The following is a 25,994-nucleotide window of genomic DNA, read 5'->3' as shown; positions in this document are numbered from 1 at the left end:
CCAGAATTCCCAGCACTCCTGGAATTCCCAACATTCCCATTTTTTTACCCGTTGCAGCATTCCCAGCATTCCCAGTTTTCACCCAGTACAGAATTCCCAGCCCTCTCGGAATTCCCGTTTTTTTACCCGTTACAGAATTCCCAGCATTCCCAGCATTCCCAGCCCTCTCGGAATTCCCGTTTTTTTACCCGTTGCAGCATTCCCAGCATTCCCAGTTTTCACCCACTACAGAATTCCCAGCCCTCCCGGAATTCCCGTTTTTTTACCCGTCGCAGAATTCCCAGCACTCCCAGCCCTCTCGGAATTCCCATTTTTTTACCCGTTACAGAATTCCCAGCATTCCCAGCATTCCCAGCCCTCTCGGAATTCCCGTTTTTTTACCCATTGCAGCATTCCCAGCATTCCCAGTTTTCACCCACTACAGAATTCCCAGCCCTCCCGGAATTCCCCTTTTTTTACCTGTTACAGAATTCCCAGAATTCCCAGCACTCCCAGAACTCCCGGAATTCCCGTTTTTTTACCCGTCCCAGAATTCCCAGCATTCCCAGCCCTCCCGGAATTCCCGTTTTTTTACCCTACCCGTCGCAGCATTCCCAGCCCTCCCGGAATTCCCGTTTTTTCACCTGTCGCAGCATTCCCAGCACTCCCAGCCCTCCCGGAATTCCCGTTTTTTTACCCGTCGCAGCATTCCTGTCCCTCCCGTCCCTCCCGGCATTCCCGGCGTTCCCGGCGCTCCGGCCGTTACTTGTTCTGGAAGGCCGCCCGGTGGTCGCTCAGCACCACGCCCGGGAGGCGCCGCGAGCGCAGGAAGCGCTGGAAGGACGAGGGGGGGAGGGGCTGGGAAAATCCCGGCTCTCGCACGGAAACGCCGGAGCCGGAGCTGGAGTTCACCAGAGCGGCCAGGAGATCCCGGACCTGGAGGGAACGGGAATCCGGGATCAGCCGGGATCTGCCGGGATCAGCCGGGATCCGCTGGGATCAGCCGGCATCCAGGATCAGCCGGGATCTGGGATCCGGGATCAGCCCAGGCTGCAGGGGAAGGAGAAATCCTACGGGAAATCCTGGAATTTTGGGTGGGAAATGCCTGGAAAAGGGAATTTGGGATCATCCTGGAATTTTGGGATGGGAATCCCAGTGGGAAGTGGGAGCGGATGGGATTCCCTTGGAAAAGGTGAAATCCTGCAGGAAATCCCAGAGTTTTGGCAGGAATAATCCTGGAAAAGGGAATTTGGGATCATCCTGGAGGTCTGGGATGGGATTCCCTTGGGAAAGGTGAAATCCTGCGGGAAATCCTGGAATTTTGGGTGGGAAATGTCTGGAAAAGGGAATTTGGGATCATCCCGGAATTTTGGGGTGAAAATCCCTTGGAAAAGGTGAAATCCTGTTAAAAATCCCAAAGTTTTGGGTAGGAAAATGCCTGGAAAAGGGAATTTGGGATCAGCCCGGGGTTTTTGGGATGGGATTTTCCAGTGGGAAGTGGGAGAGGAAGAGATTCCCTTGGGAAAGGAGAAATCCTGCGGGAAATCCTGGAATTTTGGGTGGGAAACGTCTGGAAAAGGGAATTTGGGATCATCCCGGAGGTCTGGGGTGGAATTCCCTTGGGAAAGGTGAAATCCTGGTAAAAATCCTGGAATTTTGGGTGGGAAATGTCTGGAAAAGGGAATTCGGGATCAGCCTGGAATTTTGGGATGGGATTTTCCAGTGGGAATTGGGAGAGGAAGAGATTCCCTTGGGAAAGGTGAAATCCTGCGGGAAATCCCAGAGTTTTGGGTGGGAAATGTCTGGAAAAGGGAATTCGAGATCATCCCGGAGGTTTGGGATGAAATTCCCTTGGAAAAGGAGAAATCCTGTTAAAAATCCCAGAGTTTTGGGTGGGAAATGCCTGGAAAAGGGAATTTGGGATCAGCCCGGAGGTCTGGGGTGGGATTCCCTGGGGAAAGGTGAAATCCTGTTAAAAATCCTGGAATTTTGGGATGGAAAATCCCTGGAAAAGGAGAAATCCTGCAGGAAATCCTGGAATTTTGGGTGGGAAATGCCTGGAAAAGGGAATTTGGGATCAGCCCGGGGTTTTTGGGATGGGATTCCCTTGGGAAAGGAGAAATCCTGCGGGAAATCCTGGAATTTTGGGATGAAATTCCCTTGGAAAGGGAGAAATCCTGTTAAAAATCCTGGAGTTTTGGTTGGAAAATCCCTGGAAAAGGGAGTTTGGGATCAGCCCGGGGGTTTGGGGTGGGATTCCCTTGGAAAAGGTGAAATCCTGCGGGAAATCCCAGAAATTTGGGGTGGAAAATCCCAGGAAAAGGTGAAATCCTGCAGGAAATCCTGAAATTTTGGGGTGGGATTCCCTCAGAAAAGGTGAAATCCTGTTAAAAATCCCGGAGTTGTGGCAGGAATATTCCTGGAAAAGGGAATTTGGGATCAGGCCGGGATTTGGGATGGGATTCCCAAGGGGAGGTCACCTGAGAGTCCACGGATCGGTTCTGGCGGGAGACGGGATCCGTGTGCATCCAGAGCACGGAGTCCTGCCGGAGGGAGACCTGGAAAACGCCGAGGGAGGGGAAATCCGGGAAAAATCAGCCCCAGGATGGGAATTCCAGGGAAAAATCAGCCCCAGGATGGGAAATCCCGGGAAAAATCAGCCCCAGGATGGGAATTCCAGGGAAAAATCAAAGCTGGGATGGGAAATCCAGGAAGAATCAGCCCCAGGATGGGAAATCCCGGGAAAAATCAGCCCCAGAATGGGAATTCCGGGAAAAATCAGCTCCAGGATGGGAAATCCGGGGAAAAATCAAAGCTGGGATGGGAATTCCAGGGAAAAATCAGCCCTGGGATTGGAAATCCAGGGAAAAATCAGCTCCAGGATGGGAATTCCTGGGAAAAATCAGCCCCAGGATGGGAATTCCGGGAAAAATCAGCCCCAGGATGGGAAATCCAGGGAAAAATCAGCTCCAGGATGGGAAATCCTGGGAAAAATCAAAGCTGGGATGGGAAATCCTGGAAAGAATCAGCTCCAGGATGGGAATTCCAGGGAAAAATCAGCTCCAGGATGGGAAATCCAGGGAAAAATCAGCCCCAGGATGGGAATTCCGGGAAAAATCAGCCCCAGGATGGGAAATCCCGGGAAAAATCAGCCCTGGGATTGGAAATCCAGGGAGAAATCAGTCCCCGAGTGGGAATTCTGGGGAATTCTGGGGCCCTGGGTGGGAATCGCAGGCTGGCGGATCCCTGGGAACGTTTTCCCGAGGTTTTCCCAAGCTTTTTCCCGGGGTTTTCCCAGGGTTTTTCCCGAGGTTTTTCCCAGGGTTTTCCCGGGGTTTTCCCAAGGTTTTTCCCGGGGTTTTCCTGAGGTTTTTCCCGGGTTTTTCCCGGGGTTTTCCCAAGGTTTTCCTGGGGTTCTCCCGAGGTTTTCCCGGGGTTTTCCCAAGGTTTTCCTGGGGTTTTCCTGAGGTTTTTCCTGAGGTTTTTCCCAGGGTTTTCCCAGGATTTTCCTGGGGTTTTCCTGGGGTTTTCCCGAGGTTTTTCCCGGGGTTTTCCTGAGGTTTTCCCGAGGTTTTTCCCGGGGTTTTCCCAGGGTTTCCCCGAGGTTTTCCTGAGGTTTTTCCTGGGGTTTTCCCGAGGTTTTCCCAGGATTTTCCTGGGGTTTTCCTGGGGTTTTCCCGAGGTTTTTCCCGGGGTTTTCCCAAGGTTTTTCCCGGGGTTTTCCCGAGGTTTTCCCAAGGTTTTTCCCGGGGTTTTCCCAAGGTTTTCCTGGGGTTTTCCCGAGGTTTTCCCAAGGTTTTCCTGGGGTTCTCCCGAGGTTTTCCCGGGATTTTCCCAAGGTTTTCCTGGGGTTTTCCTGAGGTTTTTCCCGGGGTTTTCCCAAGGTTTTCCTGGGGTTTTCCTGGAGTTTTCCCGAGGTTTTTCCCGGGGTTTTCCTGAGGTTTTCCCAAGGTTTTTCCCGGGGTTTTCCTGAGGTTTTTCCCGGGGTTTTCCCAAGGTTTTCCCGGGGTTTTCCCACCTGGCCGAGCTCCAGGAAGGCTCCGATGTTCTCCAGGCGCAGCGGGAATTTCTCCTGCTCCATGTCAAAAACCATCCGGGAGCTGCCGATGTAATCGAAGGTCTCCTGGAGAAGGGGAAATTCCCGGAATTGTGGGAAAAAGGAGGAAAGAGGAGGGGGAAAGAAAGGAAAGAAACGAAAAAAAAAAGGAAGGAAAAAACAGGGAAAAAACAGAAGAAAAGGGAAAAAAGGAAAGGGAAAAAGGGGAAAAAAAGGGAATTAAAGGGAAAGAGAGGAAAAAGAGGGAAAAGAGAAAAAGGGAAAAGAGGGAAGGAAAGAGAAAAAAGAGGAAAAAGGGGGAAAAAGAGGAGAAAAAGGGGAAAAAGGGGAAAAAGGGGGAAAAGGGGAAAAAAGGGGGGAAAATGGGAAAAAAACGGGGAAAAAAAGGGGAAAAAGGGGAAAAGGGGGGAAAAGGGGAAAAAAGAGGGAAAAAAGCAGAAAAAAGGGAAAAAGGGGGGGGAAGGGGGGAAAGGGGGGGAAAAGAGGGAAAAGGTAGGAAAAAGGGAAAAAAGGGGGAAAAAAGGAGAAAAAAGGGAGGGAGAAGGGGAAAAAAGGGGAAAAGGGGAAAAAAGGGGGAAAAAAGGAAAAAAAAGGAAGGGAAGATGGGAAAAATGGGGAAAAAAAGGGGAAAAGGGGGAAAAAAGGGGAAAAGGGGAAAAAAAGGGAAAAAAGGAAAAAAAAGGGAGGGAAAAAGGGAAAAAAGGGGGAAAAAGGGAAAAAGGGGGAAAACAGGGAGAACAAAGGAGAAAAAAAGGAGGGAAAAGAGGAAAAAAGGGGAAAAAGGAAAAAAGGGGGGAAAAAAGGAAAAAAAGAGGGGGAAAAAGGGGAAAAAAGGGAATGAAAGGCAAGGCAAACGAAGGAAGATGAAGAGAAAAATGAGGGGAAAAAAGAGAAAAAAGAAAAAAAGGGGGAAAAAAAGAAGAAGGGGAATGAAAGGAAAAGAAAAAAGAAAAAACAGGGAAAAGGAAAGAAAAAAATGAAACTGGAGTCAATCCCAGGCAGAAATCCGGGAAAAGCCGATCCCAAGGGCCGATCTGGGATCTGGGAGTGATCCCAGGGATCCAGGGGGGGATCCCAGGGATGCAGGAAAAGAAAGGGGAAGAAGGGAGAAGAAAAAGGAAGGAAAAAAAATGGAAAAGACAGGGAAGAAAGGGAAGGAAAAGAAAAGGAACCAGAGGCGATCCCAGCCAAAACCATGGAAAAAAACCGATCCCAAGGGCTGATCCGGGATCTGGGAGCGATCCCAGGGATCCAATGGAAGAAAGGGAAAGGAGAGAAAACAAAGGAGAAGAGAAAAGAAGGAAAAGAAATGGAAAAGACGGGAAAGAAAAGGAAGGAAAAGAAAAGGAACCGGAGCCAATCCCAGGCAAAAATCCGGGAAAAGCCGATCCCAAGGGCCGATCCGGGATCTGGGAGTGATCCCAGGGATCCAAGGGCGATCCCAGGGATGCAGGGGGCGATCCCAGGGATGCAGGGGGCGATCCCAGGGATCCAGGGGGCGATCCCAGGGATCCAGGGGGTGATCCCAGGGATCCAGGGGGCGATCCCAAGGATCCAAGGGGCGATCCCAGGGATGCAGGGGGGATCCCAGTGATCCCGGGGCCGATCCCAGTAATCCAGGGGCCGATCCCAGGGATCCAGGGGTGGGATCCCAGTGATCCAGGGGGCGATCCCAGTGATCCAAGGGCGATCCCAGGGATCCAAGGGGTGATCCCAGTGATCCTGGGGGCGATCCCAGGGATGCAGGGGGTGATCCCAGGGATCCAGGGGCCAATCCCAGTGATCCAAGGGGGGATCCCAGTAATCCAGGGGCCGATCCCAGGGATCCAGGGGGCGATCCCAGGGATGCAGGGGCCGATCCCAGGGATCCAAGGGCAATCCCAGTGATCCAGGGGGCGATCCCAGGGATCCAGGGGGCGATCCCAGTGATCCAATGGCAATCCCAGTGATCCAGGGGGCAATCCCAGTGATCCAGGGGGCGATCCCAGGGATCCAGGGGGCGATCCCAGGGATCCAATGGCAATCCCAGTGATCCAGGGGCCGATCCCAGGGATCCAAAGGCGATCCCAGGGATGCAGGGGGTGATCCCAGGGATCCAGGGGGCGATCCCAGGGATGCAGGGGGGATCCCAGTGATCCCGGGGCCGATCCCAGTAATCCAGGGGCCGATCCCAGGGATCCAGGGGTGGGATCCCAGTGATCCAGGGGGCGATCCCAGTGATCCAAGGGCGATCCCAGGGATCCAAGGGGTGATCCCAGTGATCCTGGGGGCGATCCCAGGGATGCAGGGGGCGATCCCAGGGATGCAGGGGGTGATCCCAGGGATGCAGGGGGCGATCCCAGGGATCCAGGGGGTGATCCCAGGGATGCAGGGGGCGATCCCAGTGATCCAAGGGCGATCCCAGGGATCCAGGGGCCGATCCCAGGGATGCAGGGGGCGATCCCAAGGATCCAAGGGGCGATCCCAGGGATGCAGGGGGGATCCCAGTGATCCCGGGGCCGATCCCAGTAATCCAGGGGCCGATCCCAGGGATCCAGGGGTGGGATCCCAGTGATCCAGGGGGCGATCCCAGTGATCCAAGGGCGATCCCAGGGATGCAGGGGGCGATCCCAGTGATCCAAGGGCGATCCCAGGGATCCAGGGGGCGATCCCAGTGATCCAAGGGCGATCCCAGGGATCCAAGGGGTGATCCCAGTGATCCTGGGGGCGATCCCAGGGATGCAGGGGGCGATCCCAGGGATGCAGGGGGTGATCCCAGGGATGCAGGGGGCGATCCCAGGGATCCAGGGGGGGGGATCCCAGGGATCCAGGGGGTGATCCCAGGGATCCAGGGGCCCATCCCAGTGATCCAAGGGGCGATCCCAGTGATCCAAGGGCGATCCCAAGGATCCAAGGGGCGATCCCAGTGATGCAGGGGCCGATCCCAGGGATGCAGGGGCCGATCCCAGGGATCCCGGGGCCGATCCCAGGGATCCAGGGGTGGGATCCCAGTAATCCAGGGGCCGATCCCAGGGATGCAGGGGCCGATCCCAGTAATCCAGGGGTGATCCCAGGGATGCAGGGGCCGATCCCAGGGATGCAGGGGCCGATCCCGAGGCTCGCGAGGCTCTCACCCCCTGGAAGAAGGCGAACAGGACGTTCCTGGGGAGCCGCCGGGAGCCCGGAGCCGCCTGCAGCGCCTCGGCCGCCGCCAGCAGCGCCACGAAGGAGCCCACGGAGGCCTCGGCGCCGGGAGCCACGTTCCAGAAAAACGAGTGGCTGTCCAGCTGGAAAAGCGGGAAGAGCCGGGGTCGGCGGCGCCGGAACGCCGGGAATGGCGCCGGAACGCAGGGAAGAACGGGGAATTCTCCCAAAAACTGGGAATTCGGCAGGGATCCCACCCAAAAACTGGGAATTCGGCAGGGATCCCACCCAGAAACCTGGGAGTTCTGCAGGGATCCCACCCAAAATCCCGGGAATTCTGCACGGATCCCATCCAGAAACTGGGAATTCAGCAGGGATCCCACCCAAAAACCGGGAATTCGGCAGGGATCCCACCCAAAAACCTGGGAATTCTGTGTGGATCCCACCCAGAAACTGGGAATTCAGCACGGATCCCACCCAAAATCCCGGGAATTCTGTGTGGATCCCACCCAGAACCACCGGGAATGCCAATCCAGCCCCAATCCCACCCAAAACTCCGGAAATTCTGCACAGATCCCACCCGAAATCCCGGGAATTCTGCACGGATCCCACCCAGAAACTGGGAATTCTGCAGGGATCCCACCCGAAATCCCGGGAATTCGGCAGGGATCCCACCCAGAACCACCAGGAATCCAATCCAGTCCTGATCCCACCCAGAAACCTGGGAATTCTGCACAGATCCTACCCGGAACCACCAGGAATGCCAATCCAGCCCAAATCCCACCCAAAAACCTGGGAATTCCAGACCCAATCCCACCCAAAACCTCGGGAATTCTGCAGGGATCCCACCCAGAACCACCGGGAATCCAATCCAGTCCTGACCCCACCCAGAAACCTGGGAATTCTGCACAGATCCCACCCAAAAACCTGGGAATTCGGCAGGGATCCCACCCAAAAACCTGGGAATTCTGCACAGATCCCACCCAAAAACCTGGGAATTCGGCAGGGATCCCACCCAGAACCACCAGGAATGCCAATCCAGCCCCAATCCCACCCAAAAAACCCCAGGAATTCCCCACTGATCCCAGCCAAAACCCCGGGAATTCTGTTCAGGGAAAGCAATTCCGTTTTCCTGGGCTTTTCCCGGGCTTTTCCCGGGATTTTCCCGGGATTTTCCGAGGGGACGCACCCGCGTGGCCGCCAGGATCAGCTGCTGGCCGGGATCCACCTTTCCCGAGGAATTGATGGGATGCAGGGAGCTCCAGACGTTGTAATCCAGGAGGGGATCGCAGACGATCTCTGGGAACAGAGGGGAACATTCCAGAGGCTAGGAGGGCTCCAAGGAAAAAGGAGGAAAGGGAATTCCGCTGGGAATTCCGGCCCGAAATCCACGGGAAAGAGGGAGGAATTGATGGGATTCAGGCTGGAATGCAGCAGGGGATCCCAAGGGATCTCTGGGAAGAAAGGAGAATGTTCCAGGAGTTGGGATCGCAGCGGGAATGAGAGGAAAATCAGCAAAATCTGCTAAAAAACAAGGGAAAAAGTGAATTCCTGAGGGAATTTTTATGGAAAAAAGGAGGAATTGATGGGATTCAGGCTGGAATCCAGCAGGGGATCCCAAGGAATCTCTGGGAAAAGAGGAGAACGTTCCAGGAGCTGGAATCACAGCAGGAATGAGGGAAAAAAGGAGCATTTTTGGTGCTGCCGCTGAGCAAATTCTGCTAAAAAATGGGAAAAAGTGAATTCCTGAGGGAATTTTGATGGAAAAAAGAGAAAAATTGATGGGATTCAGGCTGGAATCCAGCAGGGGATCCCAAGGAACCTCTGGGAAGCGAAACAAACCTTCCAGGAGTTGGGATCACAGCGGGAACGAGGCAAAAAAGGAGCACTTTTGGTGCCGCCGCTGAGCAAAATCCACCAAAAACCAGGGGAAAAAGCGAATTCCTGAGGGAATTTTGATGGAAAAAAGGCAAGAATTGATGGGATTCAGGCTGGAATCCAGCAGGGGATCCCAAGGAATCTCTGGGAAGCGAAACAAACCTTCCAGGAGTTGGGATCACAGCGGGAACGAGGCAAAAAAGGAGCACTTTCGGTGCCGCCGCTGAGCAAAATCCGCTAAAAACCAGGGGAAAAAGCGAAATCCTGAGGGAATTTTTATGGAAAAAAGGCAAGGATTGATGGGATTCAGGCTGGAATCCAGCAGGGGATCCCAAGGAATCTCTGGGAAGAAAGGAGAACATTCCAGGAGTTCGGATCACAGTGGGAATGAGGGAAAAAGGAGCATTTTTGGTGCCGCTGCTGAGCAGAGTTTGCTCCATTTGAGAGGAAAAAGTGAATTCCTGAGCGAATTTTTATGGAAAAAAGGGAGGAATTGATGGGATTCAGGATCCTCCAGGTGCACAGAATCTCTGGGAAGTGAAACAAACCTTCCAGGAGTTGGGATCACAGTGGGAATGAGGAAAAAAGGAGCATTTTTGGTGCCGCTGCTGAGCAAAATTCTGCTTCACATGAGGGGAAAAATGAAATTTCTGAGGGAATTTTTATGGAAAAGAGGGAGAAATTGATGGGATTCAGGCTGGAATCCAGCAGGGGATCCCAAGGAACCTCTGGGAAGCGAAACAAACCTTCCAGGAGTTGGGATCACAGCGGGAACGAGGCAAAAAAGGAGCACTTTTGGTGCCGCCGCTGAGCAAAATCCACCAAAAACCAGGGGAAAAAGCGAATTCCTGAGGGAATTTTGATGGAAAAAAGGCAAGAATTGATGGGATTCAGGCTGGAATCCAGCAGGGGATCCCAAGGAATCTCTGGGAAGCGAAACAAACCTTCCAGGAGTTGGGATCACAGCGGGAACGAGGCAAAAAAGGAGCACTTTCGGTGCCGCCGCTGAGCAAAATCCACCAAAAACCAGGGGAAAAAGCGAATTCCTGAGGGAATTTTGATGGAAAAAAGGCAAGAATTGATGGGATTCAGGATCCTCCAGGTGCACAGAATCTCTGGGAAGTGAAACCAACCTTCCAGGAGTTGGGATCACAGCAGGAATGAGGCAAAAAAGGAGCACTTTCGGTGCCGCCGCTGAGCAAAATCCGCTAAAAACCAGGGGAAGAAGCGAATTCCTGAGGGAATTTTTATGGAAAAAAGGGAGGAATTGATGGGATTCAGGATCCTCCAGGTGCACAGAATCTCTGGGAAGTGAAACCAACCTTCCAGGAGTTGGGATCACAGCAGGAATGAGGGGAAAAAGGAGCACTTTCGGTGCCGCTGCTGAGCAAAATTCTGCTTCACGTGAGGGGAAAAATGAAATTTCTGAGGGAATTTTTATGGAAAAGAGGGAGAAATTGATGGGATTCAGGCTGGAATCCAGCAGGGGATCCCAAGGAATCTCTGGGAAGCGAAACAAACCTTCCAGGAGTTGGGATCACAGCGGGAACGAGGCAAAAAAGGAGCACTTTCGGTGCCGCCGCTGAGCAAAATCCGCTAAAAACCAGGGGAAAAAGCGAATTCCTGAGGGAATTTTTATGGAAAAAAGGGAGGAATTGATGGGATTCAGGATCCTCCAGGTGCACAGAATCTCTGGGAAGTGAAACCAACCTTCCAGGAGTTGGGATCACAGCAGGAATGAGGGGAAAAAGGAGCACTTTTGGTGCCGCCGCTGAGCAAAATCCGCTAAAAACCAGGGGAAAAAGCGAATTCCTGAGGGAATTTTGATGGAAAAAAGGCAAGAATTGATGGGATTCAGGATCCTCCAGGTGCACAGAATCTCTGGGAAGTGAAACCAACCTTCCAGGAGTTGGGATCACAGCGGGAATGAGGCAAAAAAGGAGCACTTTCGGTGCCGCCGCTGAGCAAAATCCGCTAAAAACCAGGGGAAAAAGCGAATTCCTGAGGGAATTTTTATGGAAAAAAGGGAGGAATTGATGGGATTCAGGATCCTCCAGGTGCACAGAATCTCTGGGAAGTGAAACCAACCTTCCAGGAGTTGGGATCACAGCAGGAATGAGGGGAAAAAGGAGCACTTTCGGTGCCGCCGCTGAGCAAAATCCGCTAAAAACCAGGGGAAAAAGCGAATTCCTGAGGGAATTTTGATGGAAAAAAGGCAAGAATTGATGGGATTCAGGATCCTCCAGGTGCACAGAATCTCTGGGAAGTGAAACCAACCTTCCAGGAGTTGGGATCACAGCGGGAATGAGGGAAAAAAGGAACACTTTTGGTGCCGCCGCTGAGCAAAATCCGCTAAAAACCAGGGGAAAAAGCGAATTCCTGAGGGAATTTTGATGGAAAAAAGGGAGGAATTGATGGGATTCAGGATCCTCCAGGTGCACAGAATCTCTGGGAAGTGAAACCAACCTTCCAGGAGTTGGGATCACAGCAGGAATGAGGGGAAAAAGGAGCACTTTCGGTGCCGCCGCTGAGCAAAATCCGCTAAAAACCAGGGGAAGAAGCGAATTCCTGAGGGAATTTTTTTCCCGGAATCCCTGGAAAAGCGGGAGAAGCGTACCTGGGTTGATGCTGAAGGTGCTCTGCAGGGAGCTGCGCCTCATGCAGGTGACGGTGCTGGCGGCCGCGTGCATGTGGGCCAGCAGCTGCATGGCGCAGAGCGGGAACTGCGGCGCCGAGCCCTCGCGCGGGACGTTGTGAGCGCGGTAACACTGGGCAAAAAACCACGGAAAAGGTCAGAGCCGGGGCTTATCCCACAGGAAAGCAGGCTGCAGGGGGGCGGCGCTTCTGGGGGATTTTTAGTGGGGTTTTTTGGAATTTTTTGGGGATTTTTTGGAATTTTTTGGGGATTTTTAGTGGGGTTTTTTTGGAATTTTTTGGGGGTTTTTAATGGTTTTTTTTTGGAATTTTTTGGGGATTTTTAGTGGGGTTTTTTGGAATTTTTTGGGGATTTCTTGGAATTTTTTTTGGGATTTTTAGTGGGGTTTTTTAGAATTTTTTTGGGGTTTTTAATGCTTCTTTTCGGATTTTTTTTCAGATTTTTAGTGGGGTTTTTTTGGAATTTTTTGGGGGATTTTTAGTGGGGTTTTTTTGGAATTTTTTGGGGGTTTTTAATGGTTTTTTTTTGGAATTTTTTTGGGATTTTTAGTGGGTTTTTTTGGAATTTTTTGGGGATTTCTTGGAATTTTTTTGGGATTTTTAGTGGGGTTTTTTTGGAATTTTTTGGGATTTTTAATGCTTCTTTTTGGATTTTTTTTGGGATTTTTAGTGGGTTTTTTTGGAATTTTTTGGGGGTTTTTAGTGGGTTTTTTGGAATTTTTTGGGGGTTTTTAGTGGGTTTTTTGGAATTTTTTGGGGATTTTTAGTGGGTTTTTTTGGAATTTTTTGGGGATTTCTTGGAATTTTTTTGGGATTTTTAGTGGGGTTTTTTAGAATTTTTTTGGGATTTTTTGGGATTTTTAATGCTTCTTTTTGGATTTTTTTTGGGATTTTTAGTGGGGTTTTTTTGGAATTTTTTGGGGGTTTTTAGTGGGTTTTCTGGAATTTTTTGGGGATTTTTAGTGGGTTTTTTGGAATTTTTTTGGGATTTCTTGGAATTTTTTTTGATTTTTAGTGGGGTTTTTTGGAATTTTTTTGGGATTCTTTGGAATTTTTTAGGAACTTTTTTGAATTTTTTGGGGATTTTTAGTGGATTTTTTGGAATTTTTTGGGGGTTTTTAGTGGGTTTTTTGGAATTTTTTGGGGATTTTTAGTGGGTTTTTTGGAATTTTTTTGGGATTTCTTGGAATTTTTTTGGGATTTTTAGTGGGGTTTTTTGGAATTTTTTGGGGATTTTTTGGAATTTTTTGGGGATTTTTAGTGGGGTTTTTTGGAATTTTTTGGGGATTTTCTGGAATTTTTTGGGGATCTTTAGTGGGGTGTTTTGGAATTTTTTGGGAATTTTTAGTGGGGTTTTTTGGAATTTTTTTGGGATTTTTAATGGTTTTTTTTGGAATTTTTTGGGGATTCTTAGTGGGGTTTTCTGGATATTTTTGGGGATTTTTAGTAGGTTTTTTGGAATTTTTTTGGGATTTCTTGGAATTTTTTGGGGATTTTTAGTGGGGTTTTTTGGAATTTTTTTGGGATTTTTTTGAAATTTTTTGGGATTTTCAGTGGGGTTTTTTTGGAATTTTTTGGGGGTTTTTAGGGTTTTTTTTGGAATTTTTAGTGGGGTTTTTGGAATTTTTTTTGGATTTTTACTGGGGTTTTTTGGAATTTTTTTGGGGATTTTTAGTGGGGTATTTTGGATTTTTTTGGGGATTTTTAGTGGGGTTTTCTGGAATTTTTTTGGGATTTTTAGTGGTTTTTTTGGAATTTTTTTGGGATTTTTAGTGGGTTTTTTGGGATTTTTAGTGGGGTTTTTTGGAATTTTTTTGGAATTTTTAGTGGGGTTTTTGTAATTTTTTTGGGATTTCTTGGAATTTTTTGGGGATTTTTAGTGGGGTTTTTTTGGATTTTTACTGGGGTTTTTTGTAATTTTTTGGCGATTTTTAGTGAGGTTTTTTGTAATTTTTTTGGGATTTTTAGTGGGGTTTTTGGAATTTTTTTGGATTTGTACAGCTTTTTTACGAATTTGTATGAATTTTTAATGGATTTTTAATGGATTTTTATCCAATTTTTAATGGATTTTTATGGACTATTAATGGATTTCTATTGATTTTTAATGCATTTTTACAGATTTTTAATGGATTTTTATGAGTTTGTACAGGTTTTTTATGGATTTTTACGGATTTTTAGGGATTTTTAGGGATTTTTAACGGATTTTAACCGATCTTTTGGCATTTTCTTGCAGATTCCCGAGTCAAAAGCCCCAAATTCCCGCCCCATTCCCAGCTCCCATTCCCGCCCCATTCCCAGCTCCCATTCCCATTCCTGCCCCATTCCTGGCCCATTCCCAGCTCCATTCCCGCCCCATTCCCGCCCCATTCCCTCCCCATTCCCATTCCCATTCCCAGCTCCCATTCCCTCCCATTCCCTCCCATTCCCAGCTCCATTCCCGCCCCATTCCCAGCTCCCATTCCCTGCTCCCATTCCCGCCCCATTCCCGCCCCATTCCCTCCTCATTCCCTCCCATTCCCGCCCCATTCCCTCCCATTCCCAGCTCCATTCCCTCCCCATTCCCAGCTCCATTCCCTCCCCATTCCCAGCCCCCATTCCCATTCCCAGCTCCCATTCCCATTCCCATTCCCGCCCCATTCCCGCCCCATTCCCAGCTCCCATTCCCAGCTCCATTCCCTCCCCATTCCCAGCCCTCATTCCCATTCCCATTCCCAGCTCCATTCCCTCCCCATTCCCAGCCCTCATTCCCATTCCCATTCCCAGCTCCCATTCCCATTCCCATTCCCGCCCCATTCCCATCTCCCATTCCCTCCCATTCCCAGCCCCCATTCCCAGCTCCCATTCCCATTCCCATCTCCCATTCCCATCTCCCATTCCCATTCCCATTCCCATTCCCAGCCCCATTCCCTCCCATTCCCGGCCCATTCCCGGCGGGAAGCGATTCCCGCTTTTCCAGGCACCTCTTTGATCACTTGGGTCTCGTTGGCGTCTTCCAGGAGGAAAATGGGGAAGGGGAAATCCTCGTAGGAGAGGCCGCTGCCCGCGGGGTTCCAGGCGCTGCCGTTGCAGTGCGAGAACTGGGGGCCGTAATCCTGGGAATAAACGCCTGGAAAAGAGGGAAAGTGGGGAAAAACGGGGGAAATGGGGGAGAAATGGGGGGATAATGGGGAACAACGGCGCAAAAATGGAGAAAAATGGTGAAAAAAGGGGGGAAAATGGGGGGGAAATGGGGGAAAATGGGGGAAAATGGGGGAAAAATTGTGAAATAATGGAGAAAAAATGGGAGAAAAAAGGGGGAAAAATGGGGGAAAAATGGGGGAAAATGGGGGAAAATGGGGGAAAACGGAGAAAAAATGGAGAAAAATGGGGGAAAATGGGGGAAAAATGGAGAAAAATGGAGAAAGAATGGAGAAAAAAGTGGAAAAAAGGGGAAAAAAGGAGAAAAATGGGGAAAAAATGGAGAAAAATGGGGGAAAAATGAGGGAAAATGGTGAAAAATGGGGAAAAAATGGAGAAAAAAGGGAAAAAATGGAGAAAAAAGGGAAAAAGGGAGAAAAATGGTGAAAAAATTGAGAAAATGGAGAAAAAATGGAGAAAAATGGAGAAAAATGGGGAAAATGGGGGAAAATGGTGCAAAAATGGAGAAAAAGGGTGAAGAATGGAGAAAAAATGGAGAAAAATGTGGAAAAATGTGGAAAAATGGGGAAAAACGGTGCAAAAATGGAGAAAAATGGGGGAAAATGGAGAAAAAATGGAGAAAAAAATGGAGAAAAAATGGGGAAAAAATGGGGAAAAAAATGGGAAAAATCTGAGCCTGGAGGGAAGAATTCCAGAATTTCGGGATGGGACGGGATCTTAAGGATAATCTGGGACAGCTTCCACCATCCCAGGTGGATCCAAGACGGATTTGGGATGAGGAATCCATGGAATTCCCTGGGCCAGGGCCCCCTGACCCTCACAGGGAAGGATTTCTCCCAAAAATCCCACCTAAAATTCCCATCTTTCCCTCCATTCCCGCTTTTCCCGGCACTGCATCCTTTGGGAAAAATCCCTTCCCAAGGAGGTCACTCCAAAGCTGAACATTCCCAATTTTCCAGCCTTTTTTCCCAAGCCGGATCCCAAATTTGAGATTCCAATTTCCCTCCCATTCCCATTTCCCTGAAATCCTTGGACTATCCCCCCCAAGCCCAGCCCTTTTCCTGCTTTTCCTGCTCCCAGGCAGGGAAGAACTGGGAATTTTTCCTCACCAAATCCATCGTTGGGACACTTCAATCCCGGGGAAAATCCTCCGGAAGGGGCGGGCGAGACAGCGGCCACGGCCAGGCCGGAAATCCGGGGATTTCCCTTCAGCCGCATCAAAATCTCCCTGGAGAAGGGAAAACCGGGCTGGAATCAGGGATTTATCCCTAAAGAACAGAAATCCAGGGAAAAACCAAGGAAATGAAGGAAAAATCCTGGGGTTTTTATGTGGGAAGGGCCCAAAACGCTGGAAAATCAACAGGAAGGAAATTCCAGGACCCAAATCCGGGGATTTCCCTTCAGCCGCATCAAAATCTCCCTGGAGAAGGGAAAACCAGGGTGGAATCAGGGATTTATGCAGGGGAAGGTGAAATCCAGGGAAAAACCAAGGAAATGAAGGAAAAATCCCGGGGTTTTTATGTGGGAAGGGCCTAAAATGGTGGAAAATCAACAGGAAGGAAATTCCAGGCTGCGAATCTGGGAATTTCCCCTCAGCTGCATCAAAATCTCCCTGGAAAAGGGAAAACAGGGCTGGAATCAGGGATTTATGCAGGAAAAGGTGAAATTCAGGGATAAATCAAGGAAATGAAGGAAAAATCCTGGGATTTTTATGCGGGAAGGGCCTAAAACTGTGGAAAATCAGCAGGAAGAAAATTCCAGCCACGCCTTTCCCGCTTTTCCCAGGGAAAGGAGCCCTCAGTCCACCCTGGGATTGATTCTTCCCTCTTTTCTAAAATCACAGCTCAACATTCCACAGATTTGGCAGCGACCACAGAGCCAATCCCACAGAAAAAAAAAAAAGAAGGGAAAAACCCAAATTTAGGCGGGACTAAATCCACGAAACCCCGGGAGAAGCAGGAATTCTCCAAGCCAGGGATTTGGGGGACAGGGAAAATGGGATTTTCTGTGGGGATTTTGGGGGTTTTGATGCCAAAAACTGACCTGGAGAAGAGTTTCCCGTCCAGCAGGATCATGTAGGGGGGGTGGGGCCCTGTGGAAAGGGCCCAGTCCAGGTCCGTGGCATTCTCCACCACGTGGATCACGCCCGTGTCGCCGCTGAGCGAGGCTGAGGGGGAGAGAGCGGGATCATCCCGCCAGAATTCCATGGAAAAGGTGGGATGGGGGATGAGGGATGGAGGGAGGGGCTGGGGGGGTGGAAACGGGGGATTTGGCCCCTCAGAATTCCATGGAAAAACTGAGGGATTGAGGGAAAAGCTGAGGGATGGAAATGGGGGATTTGGCCCCTCAGAAGTCCCAAAATTCCATGGAAAAGCTGAGGGATGGAAATGTGGGATTTGGCCCCTCAGAATTCCATGGAAAAGCTGAGGGATGGAAATGGGGGATTCGGCCCCTCAGAATTCCCAAAATTCCATGGAAAAGCTGAGGGACTGGGGGAGGGGCTGGGGAATGGAAATGTGGGATTTGGCCCCTCAGAATTCCATGGAAAAGCTGGGATGGGGGATGAGGGATGGAGGGAAGAGCTGGGGGGGTGGAAACGGGAGATTTGGCCCCTCAGAATTCCATGGAAAAACTGAGGGATTGAGGGAAAAGCTGAGGGATGGAAATGTGGGATTTGGCCCCTCAGAAGTCCCAAAATTCCATGGAAAAGCTGAGGGATGGAAATGGGGGATTTGGCCCCTCAGAATTCCATGGAAAAGCTGAGGGATGGAAATGGGGGATTTGGCCCCTCAGAAGTCCCAAAATTCCATGGAAAAGCTGAGGGATGGAAATGGGGGATTCGGCCCCTCAGAATTCCCAAAATTCCATGGAAAAGCTGAGGGACTGGGGGAGGGGCTGGGGAATGGAAATGTGGGATTTGGCCCCTCAGAATTCCATGGAAAAGCTGGGATGGGGGATGAGGGATGGAGGGAAGGGCTGGGGGGGTGGAAATGTGGGATTTGGCCCCTCAGAATTCCATGGAGAAGCTGAGGGATGGAAATGTGGGATTTGGCCCCTCAGAATTCCATGGAAAAGCTGGGATGGGGGATGAGGGATGGAGGGAGGGGCTGGGGGGGTGGAAATGTGGGATTTGGCCCCTCAGAATTCCATGGAGAAGCTGAGGGATGGAAATGTGGGATTTGGCCCCTCAGAATTCCATGGAAAAGCTGAGGGATGGAAATGTGGGATTTGGCCCCTCAGAATTCCATGGAAAAGCTGGGATGGGGGATGAGGGATGGAGGGAGGGGCTGGGGGGGTGGAAACGGGGGATTTGGCCCCTCAGAATTCCATGGAAAAACTGAGGGATTGAGGGAAAAGCTGAGGGATGGAAATGTGGGATTTGGCCCCTCAGAAGTCCCAAAATTCCATGGAAAAGCTGAGGGATGGAAATGTGGGATTTGGCCCCTCAGAATTCCATGGAAAAGCTGAGGGATGGAAATGGGGGATTCGGCCCCTCAGAATTCCCAAAATTCCATGGAAAAGCTGAGGGACTGGGGGAGGGGCTGGGGAATGGAAATGTGGGATTTGGCCCCTCAGAATTCCATGGAAAAGCTGGGATGGGGGATGAGGGATGGAGGGAAGGGCTGGGGGGGTGGAAATGTGGGATTTGGCCCCTCAGAATTCCATGGAAAAGCTGAGGGATGGAAATGGGGGATTTGGCCCCTCAGAATTCCATGGAAAAGCTGAGGGATGGAAATGTGGGATTTGGCCCCTCAGAATTCCATGGAAAAGCTGGGATGGGGGATGAGGGATGGAGGGAGGGGCTGGGGGGGTGGAAACGGGGGATTTGGCCCCTCAGAATTCCATGGAAAAACTGAGGGATTGAGGGAAAAGCTGAGGGATGGAAATGGGGGATTTGGCCCCTCAGAAGTCCCAAAATTCCATGGAAAAGCTGAGGGATGGAAATGTGGGATTTGGCCCCTCAGAATTCCATGGAAAAGCTGAGGGATGGAAATGGGGGATTCGGCCCCTCAGAAGTCCTAAAATTCCATGGAAAAGCTGAGGGATGGAAATGGGGGATTCGGCCCCTCAGAATTCCCAAAATTCCATGGAAAAGCTGAGGGACTGGGGGAGGGGCTGGGGAATGGAAATGTGGGATTTGGCCCCTCAGAATTCCATGGAAAAGCTGGGATGGGGGATGAGGGATGGAGGGAAGGGCTGGGGGAGTGGAAATGTGGGATTTGGCCCCTCAGAATTCCATGGAGAAGCTGAGGGATGGAAATGTGGGATTTGGCCCCTCAGAATTCCATGGAAAAGCTGAGGGATGGAAATGGGGGATTTGGCCCCTCAGAATTCCATGGAAAAGCTGGGATGGGGGATGAGGGATGGAGGGAGGGGCTGGGGGGGTGGAAATGTGGGATTTGGCCCCTCAGAATTCCATGGAAAAACTGAGGGATTGAGGGAAAAGCTGAGGGATGGAAATGTGGGATTTGGCCCCTCAGAAGTCCCAAAATTCCATGGAAAAGCTGAGGGATGGAAATGGGGGATTTGGCCCCTCAGAAGTCCCAAAATTCCATGGAAAAGCTGAGGGATGGAAATGGGGGATTTGGCCCCTCAGAAGTCCCAAAATTCCATGGAAAAGCTGAGGGATGGAAATGGGGGATTTGGCCCCTCAGAATTCCCAAAATTCCATGGAAAAGCTGAGGGACTGGGGGAGGGGCTGGGGAATGGAAATGTGGGATTTGGCCCCTCAGAATTCCCAAAACTCCATAGAAAAGCTGAGGGATGGAAATGTGGGATTTGGCCCCTCAGAATTCCATGGAAAAGCTGGGATGGGGGATGAGGAATGGAGGGAGGGGCTGGGGGATGGAAATGTGGGATTTGGCCCCTCAGAATTCCCAAAACTCCATGGAAAAGCTGAGGGATGGAAATGTGGAATTTGGCCCCTCAGAATTCCCAAAACTCCATGGAAAAGCTGAGGGATGGAGGGAGCAGCTGAGGGATGGAAATGTGGGATTTGGCCCCTCAGAATTCCCAACCCAGAAGAATTTTCGGGATGGATTCCAGGAATTTTCCCCCGGAGCCATTCCAGAGGGATTTTTGGGAATGCCTGGAGCTGTTCCAGAGGGATTTTCGGGATGAATTCCCGGAATTCCCCCAGGGGGAATCTGGGAAAGGCTCCCAGCGAACGAACCTGACATTCCCGGGATCAAGCCGGGATTTTGGGACACCCCAAACCCCCCCTCATTCCCGACATTCCCGGGATCAAGCCGGAATTTTGGGACACCCCCAATCCCCCCTCATTCCCGACATTCCCCAATCCCAACAAACCACAACCCCATGGATCCGGGCTTGGAATTCCACACCATTCCCACCTTTCCCGACACCTCCCCATCCCGAACACCCCACGGCTCTCCCGGGAGCACCCGGAGGCTCCCGAACCCCCCCGGAATTCCAGGGATTCCCGGGATTCCCGGGATTCGCTCACACTGGCAGCCGATCTGGTGCGTGGCGTTGAGGAGCCGCACGCAGGGCGCCGTCCGGTTCAGCGGGATGTAAATCTTCCTCTCCACGGAATTCCCGGAGCACGAGCCTGAGGGGGGCACGCACCGGGATCGGGATCAGGATCGGGATTGAGATCGGGATTGAGATCGGGATCGGCACCGGGATCGGGATCGGCACCGGGATTGGGATCGGCACCGGGATCGGGATTGGGATCGGGATTGAGATCGGGATTGGGATCGGGATCGGCACCGGGATCGGGATTGGGATCGGCACCGGGATCAGCACCGGGACCGGGATCGGGATCGGCACCGGGATCGGCACCGGGATCGGGATTGAGATCGGGATCGGCACCGGGATCGGGATCGGCACCGGGATTGGGATCGGCACCGGGATCGGGATTGGGATCGGCACCGGGACCGGGATCGGGATCGGGATCGGCACCGGGATCGGCACCGGGATCGGGATCGGCACCGGGATCGGGATCGGCACCGGGATTGGGATTGGGATCGGCACCGGGATCAGCACCGGGACCGGGATCGGGATCGGGATCGGCACCGGGATCGGGATTGGGATCGGCACCGGGACCGGGATCGGGATCGGCACCGGGATCAGCACCGGGACCGGGATCGGGATCGGCACCGGGACCGGGATCGGGATCGGCACCGGGATTGGGATCGGCACCGGGATCGGGATCAGCACCGGGATCGGCACCGGGATTGGGATCGGGATCGGCACCGGGATTGGGATCGGCACCGGGATCGGGATCGGCACCGGGATTGGGACCGGCACCGGGACCGGGATCGGGATCGGGATCGGCACCGGGATTGGGATCGGGATCGGCACCGAGATCGGCACCGGGATCCAAAACTCGGGAATAACCCCGAGGAAAAGCGGGAAAAAACCGCTTCCCGGGTTTTTTTGGGCTTCCAAACGGTCTCACACTCGGCAGAGGGAAGCTCCGGGCGCTTTTGAAGCGCCGGAGGCAAAGACGGCGCTTCCCGCTTGGATTTTTACCTCACGGCTGGAAAAGTTGGGAGAGGGGAAGGAAGGAAAACTCCTCCCGGTTCTTGAGCCCGCAAGGGAAAGGAAGCGCCTTCCCAGGTTTTTTTGACACCCCACACCTTCCAAAAGTTGGGAATGGGGTGGGAGGGACAGGAAGAAGCTCAGGGAGGCACCCCAAGGACCTAAAGGGGACCCCAAAAGGGCGGGGGGTGGGGACACGACCCCTCCGCACCCATCAGGACCCCCCCCAAATCCCCCTTCCCCCCCTCGCTCAGGCCTCACCCGCCGCCAGCGCGGCCAGGAGCAGCGCTCGGAGCATTCCCAAGGAATTCCAGAGCATTCCCAAGGAATCCCGGCCCTTCCCGGCCGCTCCCGCCTCCCTCAGCGCCGCCGGGCCCGGCGCCGCTCCCGCCGCCGCCATCTTCCCGGGGCCACTTCCGCAAAGGCGGCGGAAGCGGAAATGACGTCAGCGCGCACAACCTCCGGTGCTGCTTCCGGGGCGGCTCCGCGGCGCTGACGTGGAGGTTCCGGGCCGAGGCCGGGCCGAGCGCGGGGCGATGTTGACCAAATTCGAGACCAAATCCGCGCGGGTGAAAGGTACCGGGATAACGGGAAAAGAGGGAAAATCGGGAAGAGCGGGATTGAGGGCGTGGAGGAGCTGGGGATGCGGCGCGGGAGGGGACTGGCCCGGAAAATACGGCGGGAAGGTTCCGTTCCCTCATCAATGAGGGAGCAGCGGCGATGGAGAGTCCTGAGGGAGGGGGGGGGGGGCTCTGCCAGAGAAAAGCGGGATCCAGGGGGAATTTGGGGCTCTTCCAGGGGGGATTTGGGATCTGATCGCAGGGAACGGGGCCAGCACAAGAGGGAACAGCCTCGAGCTGTGCCAGGGGAGGCTCAGGGTGGATATTTGGGAAAATCCCTCCTGGAAAGGGCGGCCAGGCCTTGGGAGGGGCTGCCCAGGGAGGCTTGGAGTGGCCATCCCTGGAGGTGTCCGAGGGATCCCTGGAGGTGTCCGAGGGATCCCTGGAGGTGCCCGAGGGATCCCTGGAGGTGTCCGAGGGATCCCTGGAGGTGCCCGAGGGATCCCTGGAGGTGCCCGAGGGATCCCTGGAGGTGTCCGGGGGATCCCTGGAGGTGCCCGGGGGATCCCTGGACGTGTCCGAGGGATCCCTGGAGGTGTCCGAGGGATCCCTGGAGGTGCCCGGGGGATCCCTGGAGGTGTCCGGGGGATCCCTGGAGGTGCCCGAGGGATCCCTGGAGGTGTCCGGGGGCTCCCTGGAGGTGTCCCGGGGGATCCCTGGAGGTGCCCGGGGGATCCCTGGAGGTGTCCGAGGGATCCCTGGAGGTGCCCGGGGGATCCCTGGAGGTGTCCGAGGGATCCCTGGAGGTGCCCGGGGGATCCCTGGAGGTGCCCGAGGGATCCCTGGAGGTGTCCGGGGGATCCCTGGAGGTGTCCGAGGGATCCCTGGAGGTGCCCGAGGGATCCCTGGAGGTGTCCGGGGGATCCCTGGAGGTGCCCGGGGGATCCCTGGAGGTGTCCGAGGGATCCCTGGAGATGCCCGGGGGATCCCTGGAGGTGCCCGAGGGATCCCTGGAGATGCCCGAGGGATCCCGGGATTTGGGCTGCGGCACCGGGCTGGGATCCATCCCAGGCTTTCCCCTGTTTTTCCCTGTTTTTCCTTGTTTTTCCCTGTCTTTTTCCCATTTTTCCCTCATCTTTCCCCCGTTTTTTTCCCCCGTTTTTTTCCCCCGTTTTTTTCCCCCGTTTTTTTCCCCCGTTTTTTTCCCCCGTTTTTTCCCCCCGTTTTTTTCCCCCGTTCTTTCCCCCATTTCTTCCCAAGGTTTTCCCCATCTTTTCCCCATATTTTTCTCATTTGTTCCCTATTTTTTTCCCTATCTTTCCCCTGTATTTTTCCTGTTGTTTCCCCATCTTTCCCCTGTCCTTTCCCCTGTCCTTTCCCCTGTCCTTTCCCCTGTCCTTTCCCAGTTTTTTTCCCAGTTTTTTTCCCAGTTTTTTTCCAGGTTTTTTTCCCCGTTTTTTCCCTGTCTCTTCCCAAGCTTTTTCCCATCTTTCCCCTGTCCATTCCCTGGCTCTTCCCTGTCCTTTCCCAGAGTTTTCTCTGTCTCTTCCCGGGCTTTTTCCCATTTTTCCCCCGGGCTTTTTCCCATTTTTCCTCCGGGCTTTTTCCCATTTTTCCCCCGGGTTTTCCTTGTCTCTTCCCAGAGATTTCCCTATTTTTTCCCCATCTTTTCCCTGTATTTTTCCCATCCTTTTCCCAGGTTTTTCCCTGTCCTTTTCCCAGGTTTTTCCCTGTCCTTTTCCCAGGTTTTTCCCTGTTTCTTCCCCCGTTTTTTCCCAAGGTTTTCCCCATCTTTTCCCAGACTTCTCCCTGTCTCTTCCCAAGGTTTTCCCTCGTCCTTTCCTCATCTTTTGCCTTGTCCATTCCCAGCCTTTTTCCTGTTTTTTCCCAGGTTTTTCCCTGTTTATTCCTAGACTTTTCCCTGTCTCTTCCCAAGGTTTTTCCTTGTCCTTTCCTCATCTTTTCCCAGTCCTTTCCCAGGTTTTCCCTGTTTTTTCCCAGGTTTTTCCCTTGTCCTTTCCCAGGTTTTTCCCTTGTCCATTCCCAGCCTTTTCCCTGTTTTTTCCCAGCCTTTTCCCCATCCTTCCCTCATCTTTTCCCTGTCCATTCCCAGGCTTTTCCCCATCCATTCCCAAGGTTTTCCCCATCCTTTCCTCATCTTTTCCCTGTTTTTTCCCAAGGTTTTCCCTGTTTTTTCCCAGTTTTTTCACTTGTCCATTCCCAGGTTTTTCCCTGTCCATTCCCAGGCTTTTCCCTGTCCATTCCCAGCCTTTTCCCCATCCTTTCCTCATCTTTTCCCTGTTTTTTCCCAGCCTTTTCCCGGTTTTTTCCCAGCCTTTTCCCTGTCCTTCCCCATCTTTTCCCTGTTTCCCCCCCATCCTTTCCCCACCTTTCCCCCGTCCCTTCCCCCATTTTTCCCCCAATCTTTTCCCAGCTTTTTCCCAGCCCTTTCCCAACTTTTCCTGCTTTTCCAGGGCTCAGCTTCCACCCGAAGCGGCCCTGGATCCTCACGAGCCTCCACAACGGCGTCATCCAGCTCTGGGATTACCGCATGTGCACCCTCATCGACAAGTTCGACGAGCACGACGGTAAATCCGGCAAAAAAACCCGGGAATTCCGGGAATTCCGGGAGCTCCCCCAGCCCCCTTTCATCCTGCAGCCTCCAAATCCCCCCCCAGGTTGAAATCCTGGGAATTCCATGAGGGGGGAGTGGGGAGTTGGGGGGGAAGGGATGGATTTGGGAATGGGGGGGGGATTTCCCGGGGTTTTTCGGTCGTCGGGATAACGGCGGGGAATGGCTGCAGCTGCTCCGGAGGGGGTTTGGGATGGATTTCAAGGAATTTTCCCCCAGGGAATGCCTGGAGCTGCTCCTGAGGGGTTTTGGGATGGATTTCAGGGAATTTTCCCCCCCTCCAGAGCCATTCCAGGAGGATTTTTGGGATGGATTTTGGGGAATTTCCCGCAGGGAATGGCTGGAGCTGTTCCTGAGGGGTTTTTGGGATGGATTTTAAGGAATTTTCCCCAGGGAATGCCTGGAGCTGTTCCAGAGGGATTTTGGGATGGATTTTAGGGAATTTCCCCCCCCCCAGAGCCATTCCAGGAGGATTTTTGGGATGGATTTTTGGGAAAATTCCTCCCCCAGGGAATGGCTGGAGCCATTCCTGAAGGATTTTTGGGAATACCTGGAGCTGTTCCTGAGGAGTTTTGGGATGGATTTCAGGGAATTTTCCCCCCCTCCAGAGCCATTCCAGGAGGATTTTTGGGATGGATTTCAGGGAATTTTCCCCAGGGAATGCCTGGAGCTCTTCCAGAGGAATTTTTGGGAATACCTGGAGCTGTTCCTGAGGGGTTTTTGGGATGGATTTTAGGGAATTTCCCCCCCCTCCAGAGCCATTCCAGGAGGATTTTTGGGATGGATTTCAGGGAATTTCCCCAGGGAATGCCTGGAGCTTTTCCAGGAGGATTTTTGGGATGGATTTTGGAAAATTCCTCCCCCAGGGAATGGCTGGAGCCATTCCTGAAGGATTTTTGGGAATGCCTGGAGCTGTTCCTGAGGGGTTTTGGGATGGATTTTAGGGAATTTTCCCCCAGGGAATGCCTGGAGCTGTTCCACAGGGTTTTTTGGGATGGATTTCAGGGAATTTTCCCCCCCTCCAGAGCCATTCCAGGAGGATTTTTGGGATGGATTTTGGAAAATTCCTCCCCCAGGGAATGCCTGGAGCCATTCCTGAAGGATTTTTGGGAATGCCTGGAGCTGTTCCTGAGGGGTTTTGGGATGGATTTCAGGGAATTTTCCCCCAGGGAATGCCTGGAGCTGCTCCAGAGGAATTTTTGGGATGGATTTTTGGGAAAATTCCTCCCCCAGGGAATGGCTGGAGCCATTCCTGAAGGATTTTTGGGAATACCTGGAGCTGTTCCTGAGGAGTTTTGGGATGGATTTCAGGGAATTTTCCCCCCCTCCAGAGCCATTCCAGGAGGATTTTTGGGATGGATTTTGGGGAATTTCCCCCAGGGAATGCCTGGAGCTGTTCCTGAGGGATTTTTGGGAATGCCTGGAGCCATTCCAGAGGGGTTTTTGGGATGGATTTTAAGGAATT

General features: G+C 52.4%; 1 protein-coding gene across 1 annotated transcript; it reads right to left on the bottom strand.

The window, feature by feature from the left end:
* Window positions 1–716: 716 nt before the first annotated feature.
* On the bottom strand, window positions 717–21,770 carry NCSTN (nicastrin). The gene is made up of 11 exons (XM_032093677.1): window positions 21,599–21,770; window positions 20,298–20,402; window positions 16,874–16,997; window positions 15,940–16,058; window positions 14,653–14,798; window positions 11,655–11,805; window positions 8,349–8,458; window positions 7,150–7,302; window positions 3,998–4,102; window positions 2,460–2,537; window positions 717–915 (listed from the first exon to the last, which is right to left on the bottom strand). The coding sequence occupies exons 1-11, from the start codon at window positions 21,735–21,737 to the stop codon at window positions 742–744; spliced, it is 1,404 nt and encodes a 467-aa protein (XP_031949568.1). The 5' UTR covers window positions 21,738–21,770; the 3' UTR covers window positions 717–741.
* Window positions 21,771–25,994: the final 4,224 nt, after the last annotated feature.

Source organism: Corvus moneduloides, chromosome 29, assembly GCF_009650955.1.
Source record: "Corvus moneduloides isolate bCorMon1 chromosome 29, bCorMon1.pri, whole genome shotgun sequence".
Lineage (NCBI taxonomy): Eukaryota > Metazoa > Chordata > Aves > Passeriformes > Corvidae > Corvus > Corvus moneduloides.
The sequence above is the reverse complement of the archived record's forward strand: the minus strand, read 5'-3'. Positions and strand labels throughout refer to the sequence as shown.